This window comes from Nerophis lumbriciformis, linkage group LG39, assembly GCF_033978685.3.
Source record: "Nerophis lumbriciformis linkage group LG39, RoL_Nlum_v2.1, whole genome shotgun sequence".
NCBI classification, from domain to species: Eukaryota; Metazoa; Chordata; class Actinopteri; order Syngnathiformes; family Syngnathidae; genus Nerophis; species Nerophis lumbriciformis.
The window spans coordinates 20,613,443-20,640,639 of NC_084586.2; the positions used below are offsets into that span (position 1 = coordinate 20,613,443).

Sequence of the window (27,197 nt, forward strand, 5' to 3'; positions counted from 1 at the left end):
GCGCCTCTCCCGACAAATTTTCTCCCGAAAATCTCCCGAAATTCAGGCGGAGCTGCAAGCCACGCCCCCTCCAGCTCCATGCGGACCTGAGTGACGTCAGGTGCGCAACACCACGTAAATCGTTGGCCAACCAAAAAGTAACCCCAGTACGCTATAGCCAACATTCACCAGGAGATGGCAACAGACAAACATAGATCACTATTACATTCCTCCCCTTTTAGAAATGTATAGAAGTTACTCAAACAACAAACAACCCAACCAAAAAATGCAGCAGCTCAATTAAAAAAACTGTACTTAAGCCACATTCTTTTCTCTTTTTTTTTAGTACTGAACTCTTTTTTTTTTTTTTTTTTTTTTTTTTTTTTTAATGTCCTGTCCAGCTTCTCAGGCAAATCATATAGTTGATGTAGATGCCCATGTCGGCTGTTCAGATTTACTTTACAAAAGAGAAGTGTAGGATACTTCTCTTGTTGCCTTATTTGTATTTGACTTTATTAAATGTATTTATATTATCATTTAGTGCAGCCGGGCCGGAGCAGGAGGGGATAGAAAGAGAAAAAAAAAGAAGACAGAGGGGGAAATTGTGGGGACAAGAGGGGGATTAGACAGAGAGACAAAAACAACAACAGCAAACAACAACAACAATAGAGCAACATCAGCAAATATGACATGTACAAATATGATGGTAAAAGTAATAGCAAATAAGCAGTTAGCGAAAAATAAAAAATAATACAGAAATAACCATGAGCATTATTACACTACAAATGGATCAATACAAATACCAATAGAAATAGCGCTATTGATAATGAACAATACCAATAATTTACCTTTATTATCAACAATACAGTTGTTCAAATGCAACAATACATATACGTAATGATAACTTGAGATACGAAAGAATGCAGAAAAATGGAGGGGGAGAAAGAGAAGCAACCTACATTAACCTTGTAGATTGTTATAGTCACAATAGGTTAAGCTTTGTCAGTGTGCCATGTGTTACACCCAGTTTACCCTAGGGCAACAACGTTAATATATGTTTGATGCAACGTGATTATGTGCATGAGTGTAAGTATGCATATGTACTTGTATATGTACAGAATGTGTATATGTGTTTGTACAATGAATGTATATGTACAGAATGTGTATATGTGTTTGTACAGTGAATGTATATGTACAGTATGTGTATGTGTATGTTTGTATATTGAATGTGCGTGTGGATGTACGAACATTAGGTAGGTAAATATGTACTGTATTTGTGTATGTATGTGGGAGCGTAGGTACCTATGTACGTATGTGAGCATATGTGAATTTGCATGTACAATACATTCGACTCCCAGAGTGCGTGGGAGCCAGAGCACGGCCCCATCACCCCCGAGAGCCCAACCCACAAACAGGAGGCGTGGTGCCCAGGGAACCAGGGACCACCGCCCCCACGCAGCCAAGCCGGCCAGCGACAGGAACCCCAGAGCCCGACCCACCGTACCGCCCACAAGGGCCAGCAGCAGGCCGCAGACAGACGCACCCGGCAGAGGACAGGGCACGAGAAAAGCAGGGGACAGCCAGACCCCAAGCCAGCGAGAGACCACACCCCACACGGGCAGAAAGGCGAGACGCCCCGCCCGAGGGACCCAGAGACTCCCCGCAACCGGACGGGAAGACCGCCCCCGCCCCACCGGCAACCGGGCCCCCACGAGCCCACCCCCCACCCCCGGAGAGCGCGGCGAGGCCAGCCCCCGGCCACCCCACCCAAACCGGCCGCCGCAGGACCACCCAGGCACAGGGCCACGGGAACCACCCACCCCACCCGCAGGGACCCCAACGATGGAGATGGAACAACTAGTACTGAACTCTTAACCCTCATTTGTAAAAAATAACATGCTTATTATACAAACAGTATTTGTACCGTATTTTCCGCACCATTAGCCGCACCTAAAAACCACAAATTTACTCAAAAGCTGACAGTGCGGCTTTTAACCCGGTGCGCTTTATATATGGATAAATATTAAGATTCATTTTCATAAAGTTTCGATCTCGCAACTTCGGTAAACAGCCGCCATCTTTTTTCCCGGTAGAACAGGAAGCGCTTCTTCTTCTACGCAAGCAACCGCCAAGGTAAGCACCCGCCCCCATAGAACAGGAAGCGCTTCTTCTTCTACTGTAAGCAACCACCCGCCCGCGTAGAAGAAGAAAAAGCGCGCGGATATTACCGTACGTTTCATTTCCTGTTTACATCTGTAAAGACCACAAAATGGCTCCTACTAAGCGACAAGGATCCGGTTCATGAAAAGACGCAATCTCTCCATCCTCACACGGATTACTATTTCACAGCAACTGATATTCCTGTGAACCGCACTGTGGATACAACGGGAGCACGTACGGTGAATATTCGCACCACAGGGAATGAGAAGTCGTCCTTCACTGTGGTTCTAGCTTGCCATGCTAATGGCCAGAAACTTCCACCCATGGTGATATTCAAAAGGAAGACCTTGCCAAAAGAGACCTTTCCAGCCGGCGTCATCATAAAAGCTAACTCGAAGGGATGGATGGATGAAGAAAAGATGAGCGAGTGGTTAAGGGAAGTTTACGCGAAGAGGCCGGGTGGCTTTTTTCACACAGCTCCGTCCACAGCCCCGGCGTACGACGCGGGGGTGCGACTGGCGTGCGACGCGGTGTGGGAACCGGTGGTCGACGCGCTGGCACAGGCGATTGCCGTGGAGCCGGGACAGGATGCACAGCAGGCGACGGGGAATCTGAATCCCAGCCCCTCCTGGATAGCAAACAAACGTTGCAAAGTGGTGATAGATCAACGTTCTCTTTATCAACAAGACAAAACAACAACCAGCTGCTGTGCCACTTTGCCAACACACACACACACACAGAAGTCACTTTGGCGCCCCCACAAACAATCAGAAATCACAAAAAGACCTAACTTTAACAACCATATTGCGACAATAATCACCATTTAAAAAAATAGCATCCACTTAAGGCAGTGGTTCTCAAACTTTTTTTGTCATCCCCCACTTTGGACAAGGGGGAGTTTTCAAGCCCCACCTGCCCCCATCGCCCCAACAGAGCGCTAATGCCAAGCTTTAACATTTTCAAATTTATTGAACATCAAGTTGTATACATTCAAACTCAATAACATAAAATAACATTAAGTTCAATAATAAATAAAATAACTGTGCAGCTGTGGTATAACTTGCATCAAGTTCAATAATAAATAAAATAACTTCCATCAAGTTCAATAATAAATAAAACAAAAGTGTTATAACTTGCATCAAGTTCAATAATAAATAAAATAATTTCCATCAAGTTCAATAATAAATAAAACAAAAGTGTTATAACTTGCATCAAGTTCAATAATAAATCAAAAAAAGTGTTATAACTTGCATCACGTTCAATAATAAATCAAAAAAACTGTTATAACTTGCATCAAGTTCAATAATAAATCAAAAAAAGTGTTATAACTTTCATCACGTTCAATAATAAATCAAAAAAGTGTTATAACTTGCATCAAGTTCAATAATAAATCAAATAAAAGTGTTATAACTTGCATCAAGTTCAATAATAAATCAAAAAAAGTGTTATAACTTGCATCAAGTTCAATAATAAATCAAAAAAGTGTTATAACTTGCATCAAGTTCAATAATAAATCAAAAAGTGTTATAACTTGCATCACGTTCAATAATAAATCAAAAAAAGTGTTATAACTTGCATCAAGTTCAATAATAAATCAAATAACTTGCATCAAGTTCAATAATAAATCAAAAAAAGTGTTATAACTTGCATCAAGTTCAATAATAAATAAAACAAAAGTGTTATAACTTGCATCAAGTTCAATAATAAATCAAATAACTTGCATCAAGTTCCATAATAAATCAAAAAAAGTGTTATAACTTGCATCAAGTTCAATAATAAATAAAACAAAAGTGTTATAACTTGCATCAAGTTCAATAATAAATCAAAAAAGTGTTATAACTTGCATCAAGTTCAATAATAAATAAAACAAAAGTGTTATAACTTGCATCAAGTTCAATAATAAAAAAAAAAGTGTTATAACTTGCATCAAGTTCAATAATAAATCAAATAAAAGTGTTATAAATTGCATCAAGTTCAATAATAAATCAAATAACTTGCATCAAGTTCAATAATAAATCAAAAAAAGTGTTATAACTTGCATCAAGTTCAATAATAAATAAAACAAAAGTGTTATAACTTGCATCAAGTTCAATAATAAATCAAAAAAAGTGTTATAACTTGCATCAATTTCAATAATAAATCAAAAAAAGTGTTATAACCTGCATCAAGTTCAATAATAAATAAAACAAAAGTGTTATAACTTGCATCAAGTTCAATAATAAATCAAAAAAAGTGTTATAACTTGCATCAAGTTCAATAATAAATCAAATAACTTGCATCAAGTTCAATAATAAATACAATAAAAGTGCCACTTTGCAATCGTTGCAAAAAAAAAAAGGAGCTATGCATTTGGCAAGACAGGGCAAGTGACAGCACTTTCCCCCAGGAGAGCCACCTTGCTTCACTGTGAAACAGCACGGCTGTATGATCAGCTCCCATTTCCTCACACAGTGCAGAGAACAGTCGCACTTTCAGTGGTCGTGTTTTGATCAAATTTACCACGCTCACAACATGTTAAAACCTCATTGAGTTCGGGGCTGAGCTGCCTTGACGCGAGTGCTTCCCGGTGAATGACACAGTGTGTGCCCGTCACATTTTTGTTTCTCTGCAGGCGCTGGCTCTGGCTCGACGACCTTTGAGGTGCGAGTCACAAATGTATATATTTGTGTAATTGTGATCCACACATTAGCCTGCTACCCATCCGCGCGAAAGTTTGTTCCGCTTAGCCCCGCCCCCATTAGTTACTGTTGCTATGTCTGTCAAACTTTCGCTCGTACCGAGAAATATAAAGCCTACAGTAAAAATAAGTACCGGTAATTTCCATTTATTTATATAGCGGATTTCACAGACAGAATCACAAAGTGATTTACAGTGTGTATAGAAAATGAAAGCATAGTAAAAAAAATAATCTAAGAATATAATAATTTTAAAAAAAAATTTAAAGAGAAATTTCCTCCTGTTCCTCGCGCCCCACCTGTCATGTCTCTATTCCCCACCAGTGGGGCGCGCCCCACACTTTGAGAAACGCTGACTTAAGGAGAGGAGCTGAAGAGGCACAATTATTATTATCTTCTAATCTTAACAAAAAATATATGATGTGCACATAAAGTTGTAATATTACAATAAAGAACATAATTGTATGCAACTAAAGTTATAATGTTTGGGGAAAAAACAGAATATTTGTAGAATAATGTTGTAATATTACCAAAAAAATCTGATGTTATGTGATTAAAGTAATAATAAGATGCCAATGTATGACTGCTGTGGTAAATGTTATTAATATGATGCAGATATTCATTGACTTTCTTGTCGGGCCCAGACAAGAAACTAACTTTCATCAAATCAATCATCATTTTGCCTGAATAAACTTGTAATAGTTAATGCACGACTCTGCAAGTAGGAGATTATTTTTGGGGTAAAAAAGATCAAACACTAAAGTGAATATAAAGAGGCTTGTATTTTCTCAGCGTCGGCGTGTGAAATGTGAAATATTAGGTCAGTTTGCTGCTTGCCTTGACATATTCTCCTGCCTAATAGTCCTTTCCTCTCGCGCACTTTTCACCTTATTTATTATGCATGCGTGGCTGCAGCTCCTCCCTCAGGTGTGTCAATTATTCACTCTGCAGCTCACCAGGACTAATACACATCTGCTTTCTATTCAGACTTTTCTCTCATTCCCTTTTTCTTTCCCCTGCGTGTGTGAATGTGTCTGCCAAACTAGTCTATTTTCAAACAAGCAGACCGTAAAACGACATCATAATCATGTCCATTTTCAACTAATATAACAGATTAACATTCAAAGTATGCTTGTTTTTTTCTCTAAACTGATAAAGACAAACAAAGTGATGGCAGGGGAGGGAGCAAAAAGCAGACTCAATTTTTTTTGGTTAAACATTGGGGAAAGGCAGTAATACAGCATCAATCACAAAATACACCCATTCGGAGAGTAGCTTTTGACCAAAGGAGCTTTTTTTTGCTAAAATAATAAAGAAAAACAACAACGTGATGGCACATGTAGGGATGGTGTTTTGGAATTGTTCCTACTCAATAACAAAACCAATACCGAAAGGTATTTTCGGTATTGCCAGTATTTGAGGCCTCAAATAAAATTGGTTTTATTGGAGCAAGTATCTTGTCGCTTGGAGGGAAGAACAAAAGAGAGAAGGACAAAAAAACTTCCGGACTCTTGGGGAGGGAGCAAAAAGCAGACCCTGAATGTTTCTGGTTAAACATTGGGGAAAGGCAGTAATACAGCATCAATCACAAAATACACCCATTTGGAGAGTAGCTTTTGACCAAAGGAGCTTTTTTTTGCTAAAATAATAAAGAAAAACAACAACGTGATGGCACATGTAGGGATGGTGTTTTGGAAATGTTCCTACTCAATAACAAAACCAATACCGAAAGGTATTTTCGGTATTGCCAGTATTTGAGGCCTCAAATAAAATTGGTTTTATTGGAGCAAGTATCTGTCGCTTGGAGGGAAGAACAAAAGAGAGAGGGACAAAAAAACTTCCGGACTCTTGGGGAGGGAGCAAAAAGCAGACCCTGAATGTTTTTGGTTAAACATTGGGGAAAGGCAGTAATACAGCATCAATCACAAAATACACCCATTTGGAGAGTAGCTTTTGACCAAAGGAGCTTTTTTTTGCTAAAATAATAAAGAAAAACAACAACGTGATGGCACATGTAGGGATGGTGTTTTGGAAATGTTCCTACTCAATAACAAAACCAATACCGAAAGGTCTTCTCGGTATTGCCAGTATTTGAGGCCTCAAATAAAATTGGTTTTATTGGAGCAAGTATCTGTCGCTTGGAGGGAAGAACAAAAGAGAGAAGGACAAAAAAAACTTCCGGACTCTTAGGGAGGGAGCAAAAAGCAGACCCTGAATGTTTTTGGTTAAACATTGGGGAAAGGCAGTAATACAGCATCAATCACAAAATACACCCATTCGGAGAGTAGCTTTTGACCAAAGGAGCTTTTTTTTGCTAAAATGATAAAGAAAAACAACAACGTGATGGCACATGTAGGGATGGTGTTTTGGAAATGTTCCTACTCAATAACAAAACCAATACCGAAAGGTATTTTCGGTATTGCCAGTATTTGAGGCCTCAAATAAAATTGGTTTTATTGGAGCAAGTATCTGTCGCTTGGAGGGAAGAACAAAAGAGAGAAGGACAAAAAAACTTCCGGACTCTTGGGGAGGGAGCAAAAAGCAGACCCTGAATGTTTTTGGTTAAACATTGGGGAAAGGCAGTAATACAGCATCAATCACAAAATACACCCATTTGGAGAGTAGCTTTTGACCAAAGGAGCTTTTTTTTGCTAAAATAATAAAGAAAAACAACAACGTGATGGCACATGTAGGGATGGTGTTTTGGAAATGTTCCTACTCAATAACAAAACCAATACCGAAAGGTATTTTCGGTATTGCCAGTATTTGAGGCCTCAAATAAAATTGGTTTTATTGGAGCAAGTATGTGTCGCTTGGAGGGAAGAACAAAAGAGAGAAGGACAAAAAAAACTTCCGGACTCTTGGGGAGGGAGCAAAAAGCAGACCCTGAATGTTTTTGGTTAAACATTGGGGAAAGGCAGTAATACAGCATCAATCACAAAATACACCCATTTGGAGAGTAGCTTTTGACCAAAGGAGCTTTTTTTTGCTAAAATAATAAAGAAAAACAACAACGTGATGGCACATGTAGGGATGGTGTTTTGGAAATGTTCCTACTCAATAACAAAACCAATACCGAAAGGTATTTTCGGTATTGCCAGTATTTGAGGCCTCAAATAAAATTGGTTTTATTGGAGCAAGTATCTGTCGCTTGGAGGGAAGAACAAAAGAGAGAGGGACAAAAAAACTTCCGGACTCTTGGGGAGGGAGCAAAAAGCAGACCCTGAATGTTTTTGGTTAAACATTGGGGAAAGGCAGTAATACAGCATCAATCACAAAATACACCCATTCAGAGAGTAGCCTTTGACCAACGGAGCTTTTTTTGCTAAACTAATAAAGAAAAAGAGCAAAGTGATGGCACATGTAGGGATGGTGTTTTGGAACTGTTCCTACTCAATAACAAAACCAATACCAAAAGGTCTTTTTGGTATTGCCAGTATTTGAGGCCTTAAATAAAATTGGTTTTATTGGAGCAAGTATCTGTCGCTTGGAGGGAAGAACAAAAGAGAGAAGGACAAAAAAAACTTCCGGACTCTTGGGGAGGGAGCAAAAAGCAGACCCTGAATGTTTTTGGTTAAACATTGGGGAAAGGCAGTAATACAGCATCAATCACAAAATACACCCATTTGGAGAGTAGCTTTTGACCAAAGGAGCTTTTTTTTGCTAAAATAATAAAGAAAAAGAGCAAAGTGATGGCACATGTAGGGATGGTGTTTTGGAAATGTTCCTACTCAATAACAAAACCAATACCGAAAGGTATTTTCGGTATTGCCAGTATTTGAGGCCTCAAATAAAATTGGTTTTATTGGAGCAAGTATCTGTCGCTTGGAGGGAAGAACAAAAGAGAGAAGGACAAAAAAAACTTCCGGACTCTTGGGGAGGGAGCAAAAAGCAGACCCTGGATGTTTTTGGTTAAACATTGGGGAAAGGCAGTAATACAGCATCAATCACAAAATACACCCATTCAGAGAGTAGCCTTTGACCAAAGGAGCTTTTTTTGCTAAAATAATAAAGAAAAACAACAACGTGATGGCACATGTAGGGATGGTGTTTTGGAAATGTTCCTACTCAATAAAAAAAAAACTTTTGAGAAAACTAAGGTCTTTTCGGTATTGCAAGTATTTGAGGCCTCAAATAACATCGCTTTTATTGGAGTTAGTATCTGTCGCTTGGAGGGAAGAGCAAAAGACAGAAGGACGGAGAAACGGACTCTTGGGGAGGGAAAAAAGTAGACTTGAATGTTTTTGGTTAAACATTGGGGAAAGGCAGTAATACAGCATCAATCACAAGAGACACCCATTTGGAGAGTAGCTTTTGACCAAAATAGTTTTTTTGCTAAAATAATATAGAAAAACAACAACGTGATGGCACATGTAGGGATGGTGTTTTGGAACTGTTCCTACTCAATAACAAAACCAATACCAAAATGTCTTTTTGGTATTGCCAGTATTTGAGGCCTTAAATAAAATTGGTTTTATTGGAGCAAGTATCTTGTCGCTTGGAGGGAAGAACAAAAGAGAGAAGGACAAAAAAACTTCCGGACTCTTGGGGAGGGAGCAAAAAGCAGACCCTGAATGTTTTTGGTTAAACATTGGGGAAAGGCAGTAATACAGCATCAATCACAAAATACACCCATTTGGAGAGTAGCTTTTGACCAAAGGAGCTTTTTTTTGCTAAAATAATAAAGAAAAACAACAACGTGATGGCACATGTAGGGATGGTGTTTTGGAAATGTTCCTACTCAATAACAAAACCAATACCGAAAGGTATTTTCGGTATTGCCAGTATTTGAGGCCTCAAATAAAATTGGTTTTATTGGAGCAAGTATCTGTCGCTTGGAGGGAAGAACAAAAGAGAGAAGGACAAAAAAAACTTCCGGACTCTTGGGGAGGGAGCAAAAAGCAGACCCTGGATGTTTTTGGTTAAACATTGGGGAAAGGCAGTAATACAGCATCAATCACAAAATACACCCATTCAGAGAGTAGCCTTTGACCAAAGGAGCTTTTTTTGCTAAAATAATAAAGAAAAACAACAACGTGATGGCACATGTAGGGATGGTGTTTTGGAAATGTTCCTACTCAATAAAAAAAAAACTTTTGAGAAAACTAAGGTCTTTTCGGTATTGCAAGTATTTGAGGCCTCAAATAACATCGCTTTTATTGGAGTTAGTATCTGTCGCTTGGAGGGAAGAGCAAAAGACAGAAGGACGGAGAAACGGACTCTTGGGGAGGGAAAAAAGTAGACTTGAATGTTTTTGGTTAAACATTGGGGAAAGGCAGTAATACAGCATCAATCACAAGAGACACCCATTTGGAGAGTAGCTTTTGACCAAAATAGTTTTTTTGCTAAAATAATATAGAAAAACAACAACGTGATGGCACATATAGGGATGGTGTTTTGGAACTGTTCCTACTCAATAACAAAACCAATACCAAAATGTCTTTTTGGTATTGCCAGTATTTGAGGCCTTAAATAAAATTGGTTTTATTGGAGCAAGTATCTTGTCGCTTGGAGGGAAGAACAAAAGAGAGAAGGACAAAAAAACTTCCGGACTCTTGGGGAGGGAGCAAAAAGCAGACCCTGAATGTTTTTGGTTAAACATTGGGGAAAGGCAGTAATACAGCATCAATCACAAAATACACCCATTTGGAGAGTAGCTTTTGACCAAAGGAGCTTTTTTTTGCTAAAATAATAAAGAAAAACAACAACGTGATGGCACATGTAGGGATGGTGTTTTGGAAATGTTCCTACTCAATAACAAAACCAATACCGAAAGGTATTTTCGGTATTGCCAGTATTTGAGGCCTCAAATAAAATTGGTTTTATTGGAGCAAGTATCTGTCGCTTGGAGGGAAGAACAAAAGAGAGAAGGACAAAAAAAACTTCCGGACTCTTGGGGAGGGAGCAAAAAGCAGACCCTGAATGTTTTTGGTTAAACATTGGGGAAAGGCAGTAATACAGCATCAATCACAAGAGACACCCATTTGGAGAGTAGCTTTTGACCAAAATAGTTTTTTTGCTAAAATAATAAAGAAAAACAACAACGTGATGGCACATGTAGGGATGGTGTTTTGGAAATGTTCCTACTCAATAACAAAACCAATACCGAAAGGTATTTTCGGTATTGCCAGTATTTGAGGCCTTAAATAAAATTGGTTTTATTGGAGCAAGTATCTGTCGCTTGGAGGGAAGAACAAAAGAGAGAAGGACAAAAAAACTTCCGGACTCTTAGGGAGGGAGCAAAAAGCAGACCCTGAATGTTTTTGGTTAAACATTGGGGAAAGGCAGTAATACAGCATCAATCACAAAATACACCCATTTGGAGAGTAGCTTTTGACCAAAGGAGCTTTTTTTTTGCTAAAATAATAAAGAAAAACAACAACGTGATGGCACATGTAGGGATGGTGTTTTGGAAATGTTCCTACTCAATAACAAAACCAATACCGAAAGGTATTTTCGGTATTGCCAGTATTTGAGGCCTCAAATAAAATTGGTTTTATTGGAGCAAGTATCTGTCGCTTGGAGGGAAGAACAAAAGAGAGAGGGACAAAAAAATTTCCGGACTCTTGGGGAGGGAGCAAAAAGTAGACCCTGAATGTTTTTGGTTAAACATTGGGGAAAGGCAGTAATACAGCATCAATCACAAAATACACCCATTTGGAGAGTAGCTTTTGACCAAAGGAGCTTTTTTTTGCTAAAATAATAAAGAAAAACAACAACGTGATGGCACATGTAGGGATGGTGTTTTGGAAATGTTCCTACTCAATAACAAAACCAATACCAAAAGGTCTTTTTGGTATTGCCAGTATTTGAGGCCTTAAATAAAATTTGTTTTATTGGAGCAAGTATCTTGTCGCTTGGAGGGAAGAACAAAAGAGAGAAGGACAAAAAAACTTCCGGACTCTTAGGGAGGGAGCAAAAAGCAGACCCTGAATGTTTTTGGTTAAACATTGGGGAAAGGCAGTAATACAGCATCAATCACAAGAGACACCCATTTGGAGAGTAGCCTTTGACCAAAATAGTTTTTTTGCTAAAATAATAAAGAAAAGCAACAACGTGATGGCACATGTAGGGATGGTGTTTTGGAATTGTTCCTACTCAATAACGAAACCTTTTGAGAAAACTAAGGTCTTTTCGGTATTGCCAGTATATGAGGCCTCAAATAACATCGCTTTTATTGGAGCAAGTCTCTTCTGCTTGGAGGGAAGAACAAAAGAGAGAAGGACGGAGAAACGGAGGGAGCAAAAAGCACACTCGAATGTTAAACATTGGGGAAAGGCAGTAATACAGCATCAATCACAAGAGACACCCATTTGGAGGGTCGCCTTTGACCAAAAGACAAAGACAGGGTGAATGAGTGATCTCGACCGTCACAACAGTTCTTGTCCTAGGATCTGGGAAGGTGGGGGTGGGATGTAAGAAGGACCAAGCAGATCTATCTCCGTAGGGCCCGAGGAATGAGCAGGGTGTCTTATCTCTTGAGAAGCAATACAACATAAATCACCTGAGGACTAAAGTTGTCGTGGTTCTTTTATAACACATCAAATGTAACATATCTGACTCCCTAACATGCCGATCAAGATGATATCACTTTCACGATGACACTGCACAGCTTGTAAAAACCCCAAATGGACTCTAATGGAGCGAGTTTCACTTGTTATTTCGTAGTGTGCAATGTTAGAAAAGCTTTCATTCATCGTACAAAGGAAGATGTAAAAAAACAATGACCTTATGACAGACTTATGCTGTCTTTAAGTTCAATTGGCAGCAATAATTCATCAATTTGAAGCTCATGACCCAGTAAGTTGAATGATGCGGACACATTTGTTACTGGATACTTTCGAATAGGCCTTGGAGACTTTGTATGTGTAAGTAATATGGTGATACTTGTTCACATGGATAAATGTACTGCGATGAACATGTCGAGCTTCTTTGCTATTGTGTGCTTAGCTGCTGCGTAGCTGCCATGTAATGTTGTGCTTATTATTACTAATATTCTAAATGATGAATAATCATCATTTTTCTCATTCAAAGCCATGATTAATTCAGATTATTTCAAGTTCAACATGGTGATTAATCATGATTCATTCCAATTCAAAAATCTTAATTAATCCAAACTCAAAATTATGATTGATTATAAAAAAAAAGATAATCATAATTATTCGAAATTTGTGATTAATCATGATTCATGCAAATTCAAAATTGTGTTTAATCATGATTAATCCACACCCAAATTATCAATTAATCACAATTAATCCAAATTGTGATTTATCACAATTAATTGAAAAAAAAAGAAAAGTGATCAATCATAACTAATCCAGATTAAAAATTGTGATTAATCTAAATGTAAAATTGGTGTTAATCGTGATTAAATAAAAGTTCCAAATTGTGATCAATTTGATTTAAAAGAAAAATATTTGACAGCACTAATTATTACACCATTGCTTATGCATGTATTATATTTGTGTGTTGATGTTCTTCATTGATATGATTCATTGAATCATTAATATTCTAAATGATGAATAATCATCATTTTTCTCATTCAAAGCCATGATTAATTAGGATTATTTCAAGTTCAAAATGGTGATTAATCGTGATTCATTCAAATTCAAAAATCTTAATTAATCCAAACTCAAAATTATGATCGATTATGATTATAAAAAAAACATAATCATAATTAATAAAAATTTGTGATTAATCATGATTCATGCAAATTCAAAATTGTGTTTAATCATGATTAATCCACACTCAAAATTGTCAATTAATTACAATTAATCCAAATTGTGATTAATCACAATTAATTGAAAAAAAAAAAGTGATCAATCATAACTAATCCAGATTAAAAATTGTGATTAATCTAAATGTAAAATTGGTGTTAATCGTGATTAATAAAAGTTCCAAATTGTGATCAATTTGATTTGAAAGAAAAATATTTGACAGCACTAATTATTACACCATTGCTTATGCATGTATTAGATTTGTGTGTTGATGTTCTTCATTGATATGATTCATTGAATCATTAATATTCTAAATGATGAATAATCATCATTTTTCTCATTCAAAGCCATGATTAATTAGGATTATTTCAAGTTCAAAATGATGATTAATCGTGATTCATTCAAATTCAAAAATCTTAATTAATCCAAACTCAAAATTATGATCGATTATGATTATAAAACAAACATAATCATAATTAATAAAAATTTGTGATTAATCATGATTCATGCAAATTCAAAATTGTGTTTAATCATTATTAATCCACACCCAAAATTGTCAATTAATCACAATTAATCCAAATTGTGATTAATCACAATTAATTGGAAAAAAAAAAAGTGATCAATCATAACTAATCCAGATTAAAAATTGTGATTAATCTAAATGTAAGATTGGTATTAATCGTGATTAATAAAAGTTCCAAATTGTGATCAATTTGATTTGAAAGAAAAATATTTGACAGCACTAATTATCACACCATTGCTTATGCATGTATTAGATTTGTTGTTCAATGTGAAATGAGTGTGCTAAGGTGTGGTGTGCTCCCCCTGCAGGCGTACTCGGTGTATGACCAGGAGATTGGTTACTGCCAGGGACAATCCTTCTTGGCTGCTGTGCTGCTGCTGCACGTGAGTCCCTCTGTTTGGCTTTGATGTGCCGCCGCTCCTTTTTATCCGCAGCATTCCTCCAACCAGATGTGTTCAAATGTTTAGTGATATGATATGTGTGTACACGTGAGGTGTTCTTGCTGCCAACACATTTCCAGCCACTTCATGCTAGTTTTAGTCCATTTCTTTCTATCTTCTGCCTGGGAATGACATTTTAGCAGTGGAACCTCCATTTACAAACTTAACTGGTTCTTGAACAGGGTTTGCAAACGGAAAAGTTTGTATATTGAAGCAAATGTCCCCATGAGAAAGGATGGAAATATAAATAATAGACAGGTTTGTACACACAATATAAAGTGCTATAGCAGGGGTGTCCAAACAAAGTCCGTTTTATGACCATGAATTGCACTTGGAAGTGTACACAGCATTTACTTGTACGGCCCAATCCAAACAACCTCTCCCAGTCATGGCACAAATAAAGGGACACAACAAGTCACACTTAACTCACTGGACTTTGTGGATGTGTTAAAAAAAAAAATGTCCAAGCACAACACATAATTCAAAATGACATCCATTTTAAATGCCCCGCAATGCATGATGGGTATAATGCAAAACACTCTCTCCACATGTTTGGAGCATTTTAGCTACTTGATATTTCTTGAGAAGGAGGTCGTCACAAAAGTAAACAAAGTAGACTTTCACTTACTCTTAATATCCAATTACACTAACTGTTATAATTATATATCCTTTATATTAATATAATATGTATGTGTATTTATGTATATATATATCTGTGTTGGCCCTGCGATGAGGTGGCGACTTGTCCAGGGTGTACCCCGCCTTCCGCCCGATTGTAGCTGAGATAGGCTCCAGCACCCCCTGCCACCCCAAAGGGAATAAGCGGTAGAAAATGGATATATATGGATATATATATATATATATATATATATATATATATATATATATATATATATATATGTATATATATATATACACATACATATATATATATATATATATATATATATATATATATATATATGTGTGTATATATATATATATATGTGTATATATATATATCCATCCATCCATCCATCTTCTTCCGCTTATCCGAGGTCGGGTCGCGGGGGCAGCAGCCTAAGCAGGGAAGCCCAGACTTCCCTCTCCCCAGCCACTTCGTCCAGCTCCTCCCGGGGGATCCCGAGGCGTTCCCAGGCCAGCCGGGAGACATAGTCTTCCCAACGTGTCCTGGGTCTTCCTCGTGGCCTCCTACCGGTCGGACATGCCCTAAACACCTCCTTAGGGAGGCGCTCGGGTGGCATCCTGACCAGATGCCCGAACCACCTCATCTGGCTCCTCTCGATGTGGAGGAGCAGCGGCTTTACTTTGAGCTCCCCCCGGATGACAGAGCTTCTCACCCTATCTCTAAGGGAGAGCCCCGCCACCCGGCGGAGGAAACTCATTTCGGCCGCTTGTACCCGTGATCTTGTCCTTTCGGTCATAACCCAAAGCTCATGACCATAGGTGAGGATGGGAACGTAGATCGACCGGTAAATTGAGAGCTTTGCCTTCCGGCTCAGCTCCTTCTTCACCACAACGGATCGATACAGCGTCCGCATTACTGAAGACGCCGCACCGATCCGCCTGTCGATCTCACGATCCACTCTTCCCTCACTCGTGAACAAGACTCCGAGGTACTTGAACTCCTCCACTTGGGGCAAGATCTCCTCCCCAACCCGGAGATGGCACTCCACCCTTTTCCGGGCGAGAACCATGGACTCGGACTTGGAGGTGCTGATTCTCATCCCAGTCGCTTCACACTCAGCTGCGAACCGATCCAGTGAGAGCTGAAGATCCTGGCCAGATGAAGCCATCAGGACCAAATCATCTGCAAAAAGCAGAGACCTAATCCTGCAGCCACCAAACCGGATCCCCTCAACGCCTTGACTGCGCCTAGAAATTCTGTCCATAAAAGTTATGAACAGAATCGGTGACAAAGGGCAGCCTTGGCGGAGTCCAACCCTCACCGGAAACGTGTCCAACTTACTGCCGGCAATGCGAACCAAGCTCTGACACTGATCATACAGGGAGCGGACCACCACAATCAGACAGTCCGAAACCCCATACTCTCTGAGCACTCCCCACAGGACTTCCCGAGGGACACGGTCGAATGCCTTCTCCAAGTCCACAAAGCACATGTAGACTGGTTGGGCAAACTCCCATGCACCCTCAAGGACCCTGCCGAGAGTATAGAGCTGGTCCACAGTTCCACGACCAGGACGAAAACCACACTGTTCCTCCTGAATCCGAGGTTCGACTATCCGGCGTAGCCTCCTCTCCAGTACACCTGAATAGACCTTACCGGGAAGGCTGAGGAGTGTGATCCCACGATAGTTAGAACACACCCTCCAGTTCCCCTTTTTAAAGAGAGGAACCACCACCCCGGTCTGCCAATCCAGAGGTACTGCCCCCGATGTCCACGCGATGCTGCAGAGTCTTGTCAACCAAGACAGCCCTACAGCATCCAGAGCCTTAAGGAACTCCGGGCGGATCTCATCCACCCCCGGGGCCTTGCCACCGAGGAGCTTTTTAGCTACCTCAGCAACCTCAGCCCCAGAAATAGGAGAGCCCACCACAGATTCCTCAGGCACTGCTTCCTCATAGGAAGACGTGTTGGTGGGATTGAGGAGGTCTTCGAAGTATTCCCTCCACCGATCCACAACTTCCGCAGTCGAGGTCAGCAGAACACCATCCGCACCATACACGGTGTTGGTAGTGCACTGCTTCCCCTTCCTGAGGCGGTGGATGGTGGTCCAGAATCGCTTCGAAGCCGTCCGGAAGTCGTTTTCCATGGCTTCCCCGAACTCCTCCCATGTCCGAGTTTTTGCCTCCGCGACCGCCGAAGCCGCACACCGCTTGGCCTGTCGGTACCTGTCCGCTGCCTCAGGAGTCCCATGAGCCAAAAGAACCCGATAGGACTCCTTCTTCAGCTTGACGGCATCCCTCACCGCCGGTGTCCACCAACGGGTTCTAGGATTACCGCCACGACAGGCACCAACTACCCTGCGGCCACAGCTCCAATCAGCCGCCTCGACAATAGAGGTGCGGAACATGGTCCACTCGGACTCAATGTCCAGCACCTCCCTCGTGACATGTTCAAAGTTCTTCCGGAGGTGGGAATTGAAACTCTCTCTGACAGGAGACTCTGCCAGACGTTCCCAGCAAACCCTCACAATGCGTTTGGGCCTGCCAGGTCTGTCCGGCATCCTCCCCCACCATCCCAGCCAACTCACCACCAGGTGGTGATCGGTAGAAAGCTCCGCCCCTCTCTTCACCCGAGTGTCCAAAACATGAGGCCGCAAATCCGATGACACAACTACAAAGTCGATCATAGAACTGCGGCCTAGGGTGTCCTGGTGCCAAGTGCACATATGGACACCCTTTTGCTTGAACATGGTGTTCGTTATGGACAATCCGTGACGGGCACAAAAGTCCAATAACAAAACACCACTTGGGTTCAGATCCGGGCGGCCATTCTTCCCAATCACGCCTCTCCAGGTTTCACTGTCGTTGCCAATATGAGCGTTGAAGTCCCCCAGTAGAACGAGGGAATCACCCGGGGGAGCACTCTCAAGTACTCCCTCGAGTGAATCCAAAAAGGGTGGGTACTCTGAGCTGCTGTTTGGCGCGTAAGCGCAAACAACAGTCAGGACCCGTGCCCCCACCCGAAGGCGGAGGGAAGCTACCCTCTCGTCCACCGGGTTGAACTCCAACGTGCAGGCTCTGAGCCGGGGGGCAACAAGAATTGCCACCCCAGCCCGTCGCCTCTCACTGCTGGCAACGCCAGAGTGGAAGAGAGTCCAGCCCCTCTCGAGAGAACTGGTTCCAGAGCCCTTGCTGTGCGTCGAGGTGAGTCCGACTATATCCAACCGGAACTTCTCTACCTCGCGCACTAGCTCAGGCTCCTTCCCCCCCAGCGAGGTGACGTTCCACGTCCCAAGAGCTAGCTTCTGTAGCCGAGGATCGGACCGCCAAGTGCCCTGCCTTCGGCTACCGCCCAGCTCACATTGCACCCGACCTCTATGGCCCCTGCTATGGGTGGTGAGCCCATTGGAGGGGGGACCCACGTTGCCTCTTCGGGCTGTGCCCGGCCGGGCCCCATGGGGACAGGCCCGGCCACCAGGCGCTCGCCATCGTGCCCCAACTCCGGGCCTGGCTCCGGAGGGGGGCCCCGGTGACCCGCGTCCGGGCGAGGGAAATCTGAGTCTTGGTTCTTGCATTTCCATAGAAGTCTTCGAGCTGCTCTTTGTCTGATCCCTCACCTAGGACCTGTTTGTCTTGGGAGACCCTACCAGGGGGCATGGAAGCCCCCGGACAACATAGCTCCTAGGATCATTGGGACACGCAAACTCCTCTACCACGTTAAGGTGGCAGCTCAGAGAGGAGATATATATATATATATATATATATATATATATATATATATATATATATATATATATATATATATATATATACATATATATATATATATATATACATATATATATACATGTGTGTGTGTATATGTATATACATACATATGTGTATGGGCTTTATATGTTTGTACATAAATATTATTACTTTACTTGCAGTCGGCTTTTGGCCCCGGCCCAATTTTGTTAAGCCTAATGTGGCCCCCCAGTCAAAATGCTTGTACTGTACATCACCTGTACTGTACATCAAGCTAACACAACAAGAAGGTGATGCATCAACTTTCTCTTTATTAACAAGCCAAAACAACAACAACAACAACAACAAGCTGAACTGTCCTGTATGCGCCGTTTTGACAACAAGCGCGCGCACACAGAAGTCTCTTTGGTGCCCTCACAAACGATCAGACATTCTAAAGATCCTTTACTTTAACAACCATATTGATACAATAAGAAACATTTGAAAAGCAAAATCCACACTGCAAAAAATAACTGACAAAATATAAAAGACTTGATTTTAGTTTAAAAAAAATTTAAAAGTATTTGCATCGCACCTTTCACAGACAAAAAGCCACAAAGTGCTTCACATCACAGTTAAAATACATCAAATTCACCGTAACATTAAAGGCTAATATAAATATAAAAACACAATATAAAAGGCAGTATAAATAAACAATATAAAAAGAAAAGAAAAGCCAACATAAAATGCCCAAGAGTAGATCATTAAATCTGCTTTTGAAGGTGTCAATAACACATCCTAAATTAAGATTTGTACATTTAGAAATTATTTTTAATTAGATTTTGAGATTAAAGTAAGTATTTTATTCTGAAAACAGGCAATATTCAACTTCCGTCCATCCATCCGTTTGGTACCGCTTGTCCCTTTTGGGGTCATTTTATATGTGATGAGAACAAAAACATTTCATTCATTTATTCAGACTTGTTTTTAACCAGCCTCTGAACATTTGTAATGATTGACAGTTGACAAGTGTTGTTACAAGTCAACACTGCCACCTGGAGGTACTGCTGCTTCACTGCAGGACCTAGTGACTGTGACATTTAAGTATCTATTTAAAAGGTTGTAGTCCACACTGACACCTAGTGAGCATGAAGTAGTGATGTAGTGAGTGTGACATTTTCACTGTAATAATAAGTGTAATTAAAGCTGCAAGCAGCATTGGTCGGGCCCGCGTATTTGGCAGGTGCTAGTCCTAAGTGTCCCAATACTTTTGTCTACTTTTAGTCTGAAGTGTCCCAAGACTTTTGTCTAGTGTACCTACCTTGTCTGCATTGTGTGGGCATGTTGGTGCTTCCTGCTTTTGAGCAGCCATCTTAAAAAAACAGCAACGCAGAAGCATCAGTGCAGCGGGTCTTTGAAGGGTCATAAAATCAAAACCGGAGCAGTTAGAAAAAAAGCGCTTCTGTCGTTGTAATCACAAGGGTTTAATCTCTCTCCTGTGTTAGTTTGAAGCCGAAACGACAAACGCGCTCAGAGGAGATAGTTTTTGAAGGGGGAATTGCCAACTTCCTGTTGATTTTTGCCCGAGAATATACCATTATGAAATCTAGGTCTAAGTCAGACCTACATAGAGGATTTTGTTTCATGTCTTTCCGACCTTCCTAGTGGGAGTTACAGGCAGTCTAGTTTTTTTTTTTCTAGGGGGCGCTAGAGCGCAATTTTGATTTTTGCGGTTCGGTTTTTTTATTAAAAGACAATTTTCGCAGGTCCTGATGTGTGGGTCAAATATGGTGAGTTTTGAAGCATGTTAAGTGGGTCAAATTAGTGCTCAAAGAGGCGGCGGAAGAATAATAATAATAAAGAATAATAAAACCTTACAAATTCAATAGGTCCTTATGTCCCATTGCATAAGGACTCCCTGTGGGAGTCCTTTTGCAATGGGCCATGCGGGCCCTAATAATAAAACCTTTCAAATTCAATAGGTCCTTATGTCCCATTGCATAAGGACTCCCTGTGGGAGTCCTTATGCAATGGGCCATTGCGGGCCCTAATAAGAAAGAAAGAATAAAACCTTACAAATTCAATAGGTCCTTATGTCCCATTGCGGGCCCTAATAAAAGTCCACAGTGCCACCTAGTGAGCATGAAGTAGTGGTGTAGTGAGTGTGACATTTATGCTGTAATAATAAGTGTAGTAAAAGTCCAGAGTGGCAGGTAGTGAGCATGAAGTGAGATGCATAGTGTAATAATAAGTGTAGTAAAAGTCCAGAGTGGCAGTTGGTGAGCGTTGAGTGTGTGTGCTGCTCAGATGCCAGAGGAGCAGGCGTTCAGCGTGCTGGTGAAGATCATGTTCCAGTACGGCCTGAGGAACCTCTTCAAGCAGAACTTTGAGGACCTGCACTGCAAGTTCTTCCAGCTGGAGCGACTCATGCAGGTGCGTGTGCGGCCACTACATTAGGGACGCCCCCGTCACCGTCACCGTGTGTGTGCCCTCCGCCAGGAACACTTACCCGACCTCTACGCCCACTTCCTCAACGTGGGCCTGGAGGCTCACATGTACGCCTCCCAGTGGTTCCTCACCCTCTTCACCGCCAAGTTCCCGCTCTACATGGTCTTCCACATCATCGACCTGCTGCTGTGCGAGGTGAGGACGCATCCATCATCCCATGATGCATCTGACCAGCTTTGCCTTTTCACGCCATCCTCCTCCCTCAGGGCATCAGCGTGATCTTCAACGTGGCTCTGGCGCTCCTCAAGGTAACGCTCTCCCGCACCTGTTTGGGTCTTGCCGCTCTTCACCGCCTTTTCTCGCGTCCTGCTCAGACCTCCAAAGACGACCTGATCCAGGCCGACTTCGAGGGCGCCCTCAAGTTCTTCCGCGTGCCGGTTCCCAAAAGGTATCGCTTTGAGGAGAACGCCAAGAAGCTGATGGAGCTGGCCTGCAGCATGAAGGTGAGGCGCTAAGACCCAGTCCTACTTTTTACTAACACTTCCTACATTTACTTGTGCCATGTCGTCTCCTAACTCTCAACTGTGGCCCCAAAAGCATTTGCTTGAGGGCCAAAAGCCAATTGTATATATATATATATATATATATATATATATATATATATATATATATATATATATATATATATATATATATATATATATATATATATATATGTATGTGTGGGAAAAAAATCACAAGACTATTTCATCTCTACAGGCCTGTTTCATGAGGGGGGTTTCCCTCAATCATCAGGAGATTTTAATGGGAGCATTCACATACCATGGATTATATAGGGCACAGAGTGGGTGGGTACAGGCTGGCGTAGGGGCGTGGTGATTGGCTCATGTGTTACCTAGGAGGTGTTTCCGTCTGTGGCGGCATGCTGTTACAATTTCGCTGCGCTTGTTGAGGGATGACAGGTCTGGACGGTAAATAATAAACAGTTTTTCTTTCAAGCATAGGTTGCATCTTTTATTACCACTATTGTAAGGTGTGCTGGATGCAAGAATTTGCCATGTTATTGAATATTCAACATTATTGTCTTTGAGGTCCCAAATGTGTTTGCTGAGTTCTGTGGTATTCCGCAGGTTTTGGTTCCTGAAAGAAGCCTTGTGATTGTTCCATCTGGTTTTGAACTCTCCCTCAGTTAATCCTACATATGTGTCGGATGTGTTAATGTCCTTGCGTGTTACCTTAGATTGGTAGACAACTGATGTTTGTAAGCACCCCCCGTTGAGAGGGCAATCAGGTTTCTTTCGACAGTTGCAACCTTTGTTGGTTTTGGAGTCTCTCTGTCCGGGGGCCGACGGCTCATTTGCAATTGTTTTGTTGTGGTTTGAGATGATTTGTCGTATATTGTTCATACAGCTATAGCTCAATTTAATGTTGTTCTTGTTGAATACTCTTCTTAGGGTGTTGTCTTTGGGAAAGTGTTTGTCAATCAGATTGAGGAATTTGTGTCCAATGTTAGTTGAGACGTTTTTGCTGTATGGGGGGTTGTACCAGATGATGTCGTTTCGTTTTCTGTTCTTTTTCGGTTGGTTTCCTGGCGTGGGTTCATAGGTGAGGGTGAAATTGTATCCGCTTTCATCAAGGGCTTTTTGGTACGGGGGGGTTGCTTGGTCAAATTCAGCTTTGCTAGATGACAGCATCGATAGCCTTTTATTAATTCCGGTAGGTATTCTTTTCGTGGTGGTGGGTGGGTGGTTGCTGTCATGGTGCACGTATGGGAGTGTTGTGTTGGGTTTCGTGAATGGTTGGTAGCTGTTATTTCTCAGGTTGAAAGTGACGTCAAGGAAGTTGACGGTTTGCTCGTTGGCTTCAATCGTGATCCGTAGGCCGTTCTCTTTGAAAATTTGGCATATGCGCTTCTTGGTATTCTCGCTGCTCCTTGGCGAGGCGCGACACACTGCCAGTCCGTCATCACGGTAAATACCAAGGTTCAGGTTGAGGCTAGCGAGCTGGGAGAGGAGGAAACTCCCAACGAGTTCACACGTTTCTGCTCCGTCAAAACTTCCCATAGTGACGTCAAATGTTGCATTGTTCTTTTTTTGCCATGGTGTACTGTTGTGGATGAGAATGGAGTTTTTTGCGTGGATGATGATGTTTCTTTCATTGCCTGTGATTGAGTCGTAGTCTGAGGCGAAGTCTAGTGCTTGAGTCAGTAGGTCTTGCGTGATGGAAGGGTAAAATTCTTCGATATCAAAGGAGATAAAGTTGTGCTGTTGTTTGTCTTGGATGTTGTTGAACCATTTGATTACTGCTGCTGTATATATATATATATATATATATATATATATATATATATATATATATATATATATATATATATATATATACATATATATATACATTTATACACACACATATATATGTATATACATCAGTGCCGGCCCAAGCCTCCATGGGGCCCTAAGCAAAATTAGATTTTGGGGCCCTCTATTTCTGCCAATAATATTGATTGTTGATCATTCACACACCTACTATAAACTCATTGCGGCTCTGGCAGTGTTGTTTACATTATCCTATTGTCAGCCTGGCATGTCTTTACAAATGACATGTCATTTATAAAGATATGGGGGTGGCCCAGTTAAGAACATAAATAATACCAATGAATGAACGAATGATGTCCAGAGTGCCACATATGGTTCCTAATCTTAAAATGTAGAAAACATTCAGCTACAAGAGTGCCCTGGGGTTGAACAGTCCAAGTGATAAAGCTTTGTATTTACAGTAAAAGTGTCATCTTGTCTCATCAGTCTTGTACATATTAGTCTTTAATTACTAGTTTATATTTTTGCTTAATTGTTCATATTTAATGTTTACTTTGTACAAAGAGAGCGCAGTCTACTGAAGTTAAATTCCATGTGTGTTAAACATAACTGGACAATAAAGCTGATTCTGATTCACTTTATTATTTTTGGTAACAAAAACCTGAAACAGCAATGTGCAAAAATGTTGACCTAAAATTGTGTTTTTGTACAATAATATATCTTTGATCATTTAGAAATCATCAGTCAGACTCGTACATGCAAAAAATAAAAAATAATAATTTTTTGTTAATTGCTTTTGGGGGCCCCCTGGTGGCCGCGGGGCCCTAAGCAAGCGCATAGTACGCTTATGCCTTGGGCCGGCCCTGATATACATATATATGTGTATGTATATGTTTGTATGTATATATATATATATACACACACATATATATATATATATATATATATATATATATATACATATATATACACATATATATGCGTGAATATATGTATATATGTGTATATATGTACATATATGTATGTATGTATGTATATAAGTGTGTATATATATGTATATGTGTGTATATATGAATCAGTGTGTATATATGTGTGTATATATATATATATATATATATGTATGTATATATGTGTATATACTGTATATATATATATATACATTTATACACACACATATATATATATATATATATACATATATATATATATATATATATATATATACATTTATACACACACATATATATATATATATATATATATATATATATATATATATATATATATATATACATATATATATATATATATATATATATATATATATATATATATATATATATATATATATACATATATATATATATATATATATATATATATATATATATATATATATATATATATATATATATATACATTTATACACACACACAATCACAGAAATACCATGGTCCGTAAACCAGGCACGGGTAGATTTTGCGCTGTGTGCAGGCGCCAAGTCCTGTTGGAACTTGAAATCTCCATCTCCATAGAGCAGGTCAGCAGCAGGAAGCATGAAGTGCTCTAAAACTTGCTGGTAGACGGCTGCGTTGACCCTGGATCTCAGGAAACAGAGTGGACCGACACCAGCAGATGACATGGCACCCCAAACCATCACTGATGGTGGAAACTTTACACTAGACTTCAGGCAACGTGGATCCTGTGCCTCTCCTGTCTTCCTCCAGACTCTGGGACCTCGATTTCCAAAGGAAATGCAACATTTGCATGGTTGGGTGATGGTTTGGGGTGCCATGTCATCTGCTGGTGTCGGTCCACTCTGTTTCCTGAGATCCAGGGTCAACGCAGCCGTCTACCAGCAAGTTTTAGAGCACTTCATGCTTCCTGCTGCTGACCTGCTCTATGGAGATGGAGATTTCAAGTTCCAACAGGACTTGGCGCCTGCACACAGCGCAAAATCTACCCGTGCCTGGTTTACGGACCATGGTATTTCTGTTCTAAATTGGCCCGCCAACTCCCCTGACCTTAGCCCCATAGAAAATCTGTGGGGTATTGTGAAAAGGAAGATGCAGAATGCCAGACCCAAAAACGCAGAAGAGTTGAAGGCCACTATCAGAGCAACCTGGGCTCTCATAACACCTGAGCAGTGCCAGAAACTCATCGACTCCATGCCACGCCGCATTAACGCAGTAATTGAGGCAAAAGGAGCTCCAACCAAGTATTGAGTATTGTACATGCTCATATTTTTCATTTTCATACTTTTCAGTTGGCCAACATTTCTAAAAATCCCTTTTTTGTATTAGCCTTAAGTAATATTCTAATTTTGTGACACACGGAATTTTGGATTTTCATTTGTTGCCACTTCAAATCATCAAAATTAAATGAAATAAACATTTGAATGCATCAGTCTGTGTGCAATGAATAAATATAATGTACAAGTTACACCTTTTGAATGCAATTACTGAAATAAATCAAGTTTTTCAAAATATTCTAATTTACTGGCTTTTACCTGTATATGTATATGTGTGTATATATGAATCAGTGTGTATATATGTGTGTATATATATATATATATATATATATATATATATGTATGTATATATGTGTATATACTGTATATATAAATAGATAGATATATATATATACATTTATACACACATATATATATATACATTTATACACACACATATATATACGTATATACATATATATGTGTATGTATATGTTTGTATGTATATATATATATACATTTATACACATATATGTATATATACATTTATACACACACATATATATATACGTATATACATATATATGTGTATGTATATGTTTGTATGTATATATATATACATATACATACATATATATATACACACACATATATGTATATATACATATATATACACATATATATGTGTGAATATATGTATATATGTACATATATGTATGTATGTATGTATATAAGTGTGTATATATATGTATATGTGTGTATATATGAATCAGTGTGTATATATGTGTGTATATATATATATATATATGTATGTATATATGTGTATATATATATCTATATATATATATGTGTATGTATATATGTATGTATGTGTGTGTATATATATGTGTATATATGATTGTATATATGTATATACATTTTTATGTATATATGTTTGTCTGTATGTATGTATATATGTATGTATACTGTATATATGTGTACATATTATATTAATATAATGGATATAATATTTTGGAAATTAAAAATATGTGAAAGTTGTACTCCTACCTTGTTTACTTCCGTGATGACCTCCTTAAATGTTTTTGACCAGTCAGAAATATTCAAGCAGCTAAAATGCGTCAAACATGGATAAGTCTTTTACAATTTTCCCATCAGGCTTTGTAATGGATTTAAATGGGAGTCCTTTAGAGTTTTTTTTATGGTGCCTGAAGGTTTTTTTTATATTTATGATGTTCATAAAGTTCAGTGAGCAGGTTGTGTTATGTGTGTTGGGTAGATTTTTTTTAATGCACTATGACTAGGGGAGGTTGTTTGCATTAGGTCATTTATGTAAATGATGCGCATTGACCAATGAATT

At 39.7% G+C, this 27,197-nt stretch overlaps 1 protein-coding gene across 3 annotated transcripts in view; it reads left to right on the top strand.

Moving 5' to 3' along the window:
* rabgap1 (RAB GTPase activating protein 1) overlaps window positions 1–27,197 on the top strand; it is a 244,158-nt gene that overhangs the window by 170,237 nt on the left and 46,724 nt on the right. For all 3 annotated transcript variants that reach the window (XM_061932118.1, XM_072912694.1, XM_061932119.1), the window contains 5 exons: window positions 14,363–14,437; window positions 21,155–21,280; window positions 21,347–21,490; window positions 21,562–21,603; window positions 21,670–21,798. In XM_061932118.1, the coding sequence (XP_061788102.1) occupies window positions 14,363–14,437; window positions 21,155–21,280; window positions 21,347–21,490; window positions 21,562–21,603; window positions 21,670–21,798 (516 nt within the window). The remainder of the gene's footprint in view (window positions 1–14,362; window positions 14,438–21,154; window positions 21,281–21,346; window positions 21,491–21,561; window positions 21,604–21,669; window positions 21,799–27,197) is intronic.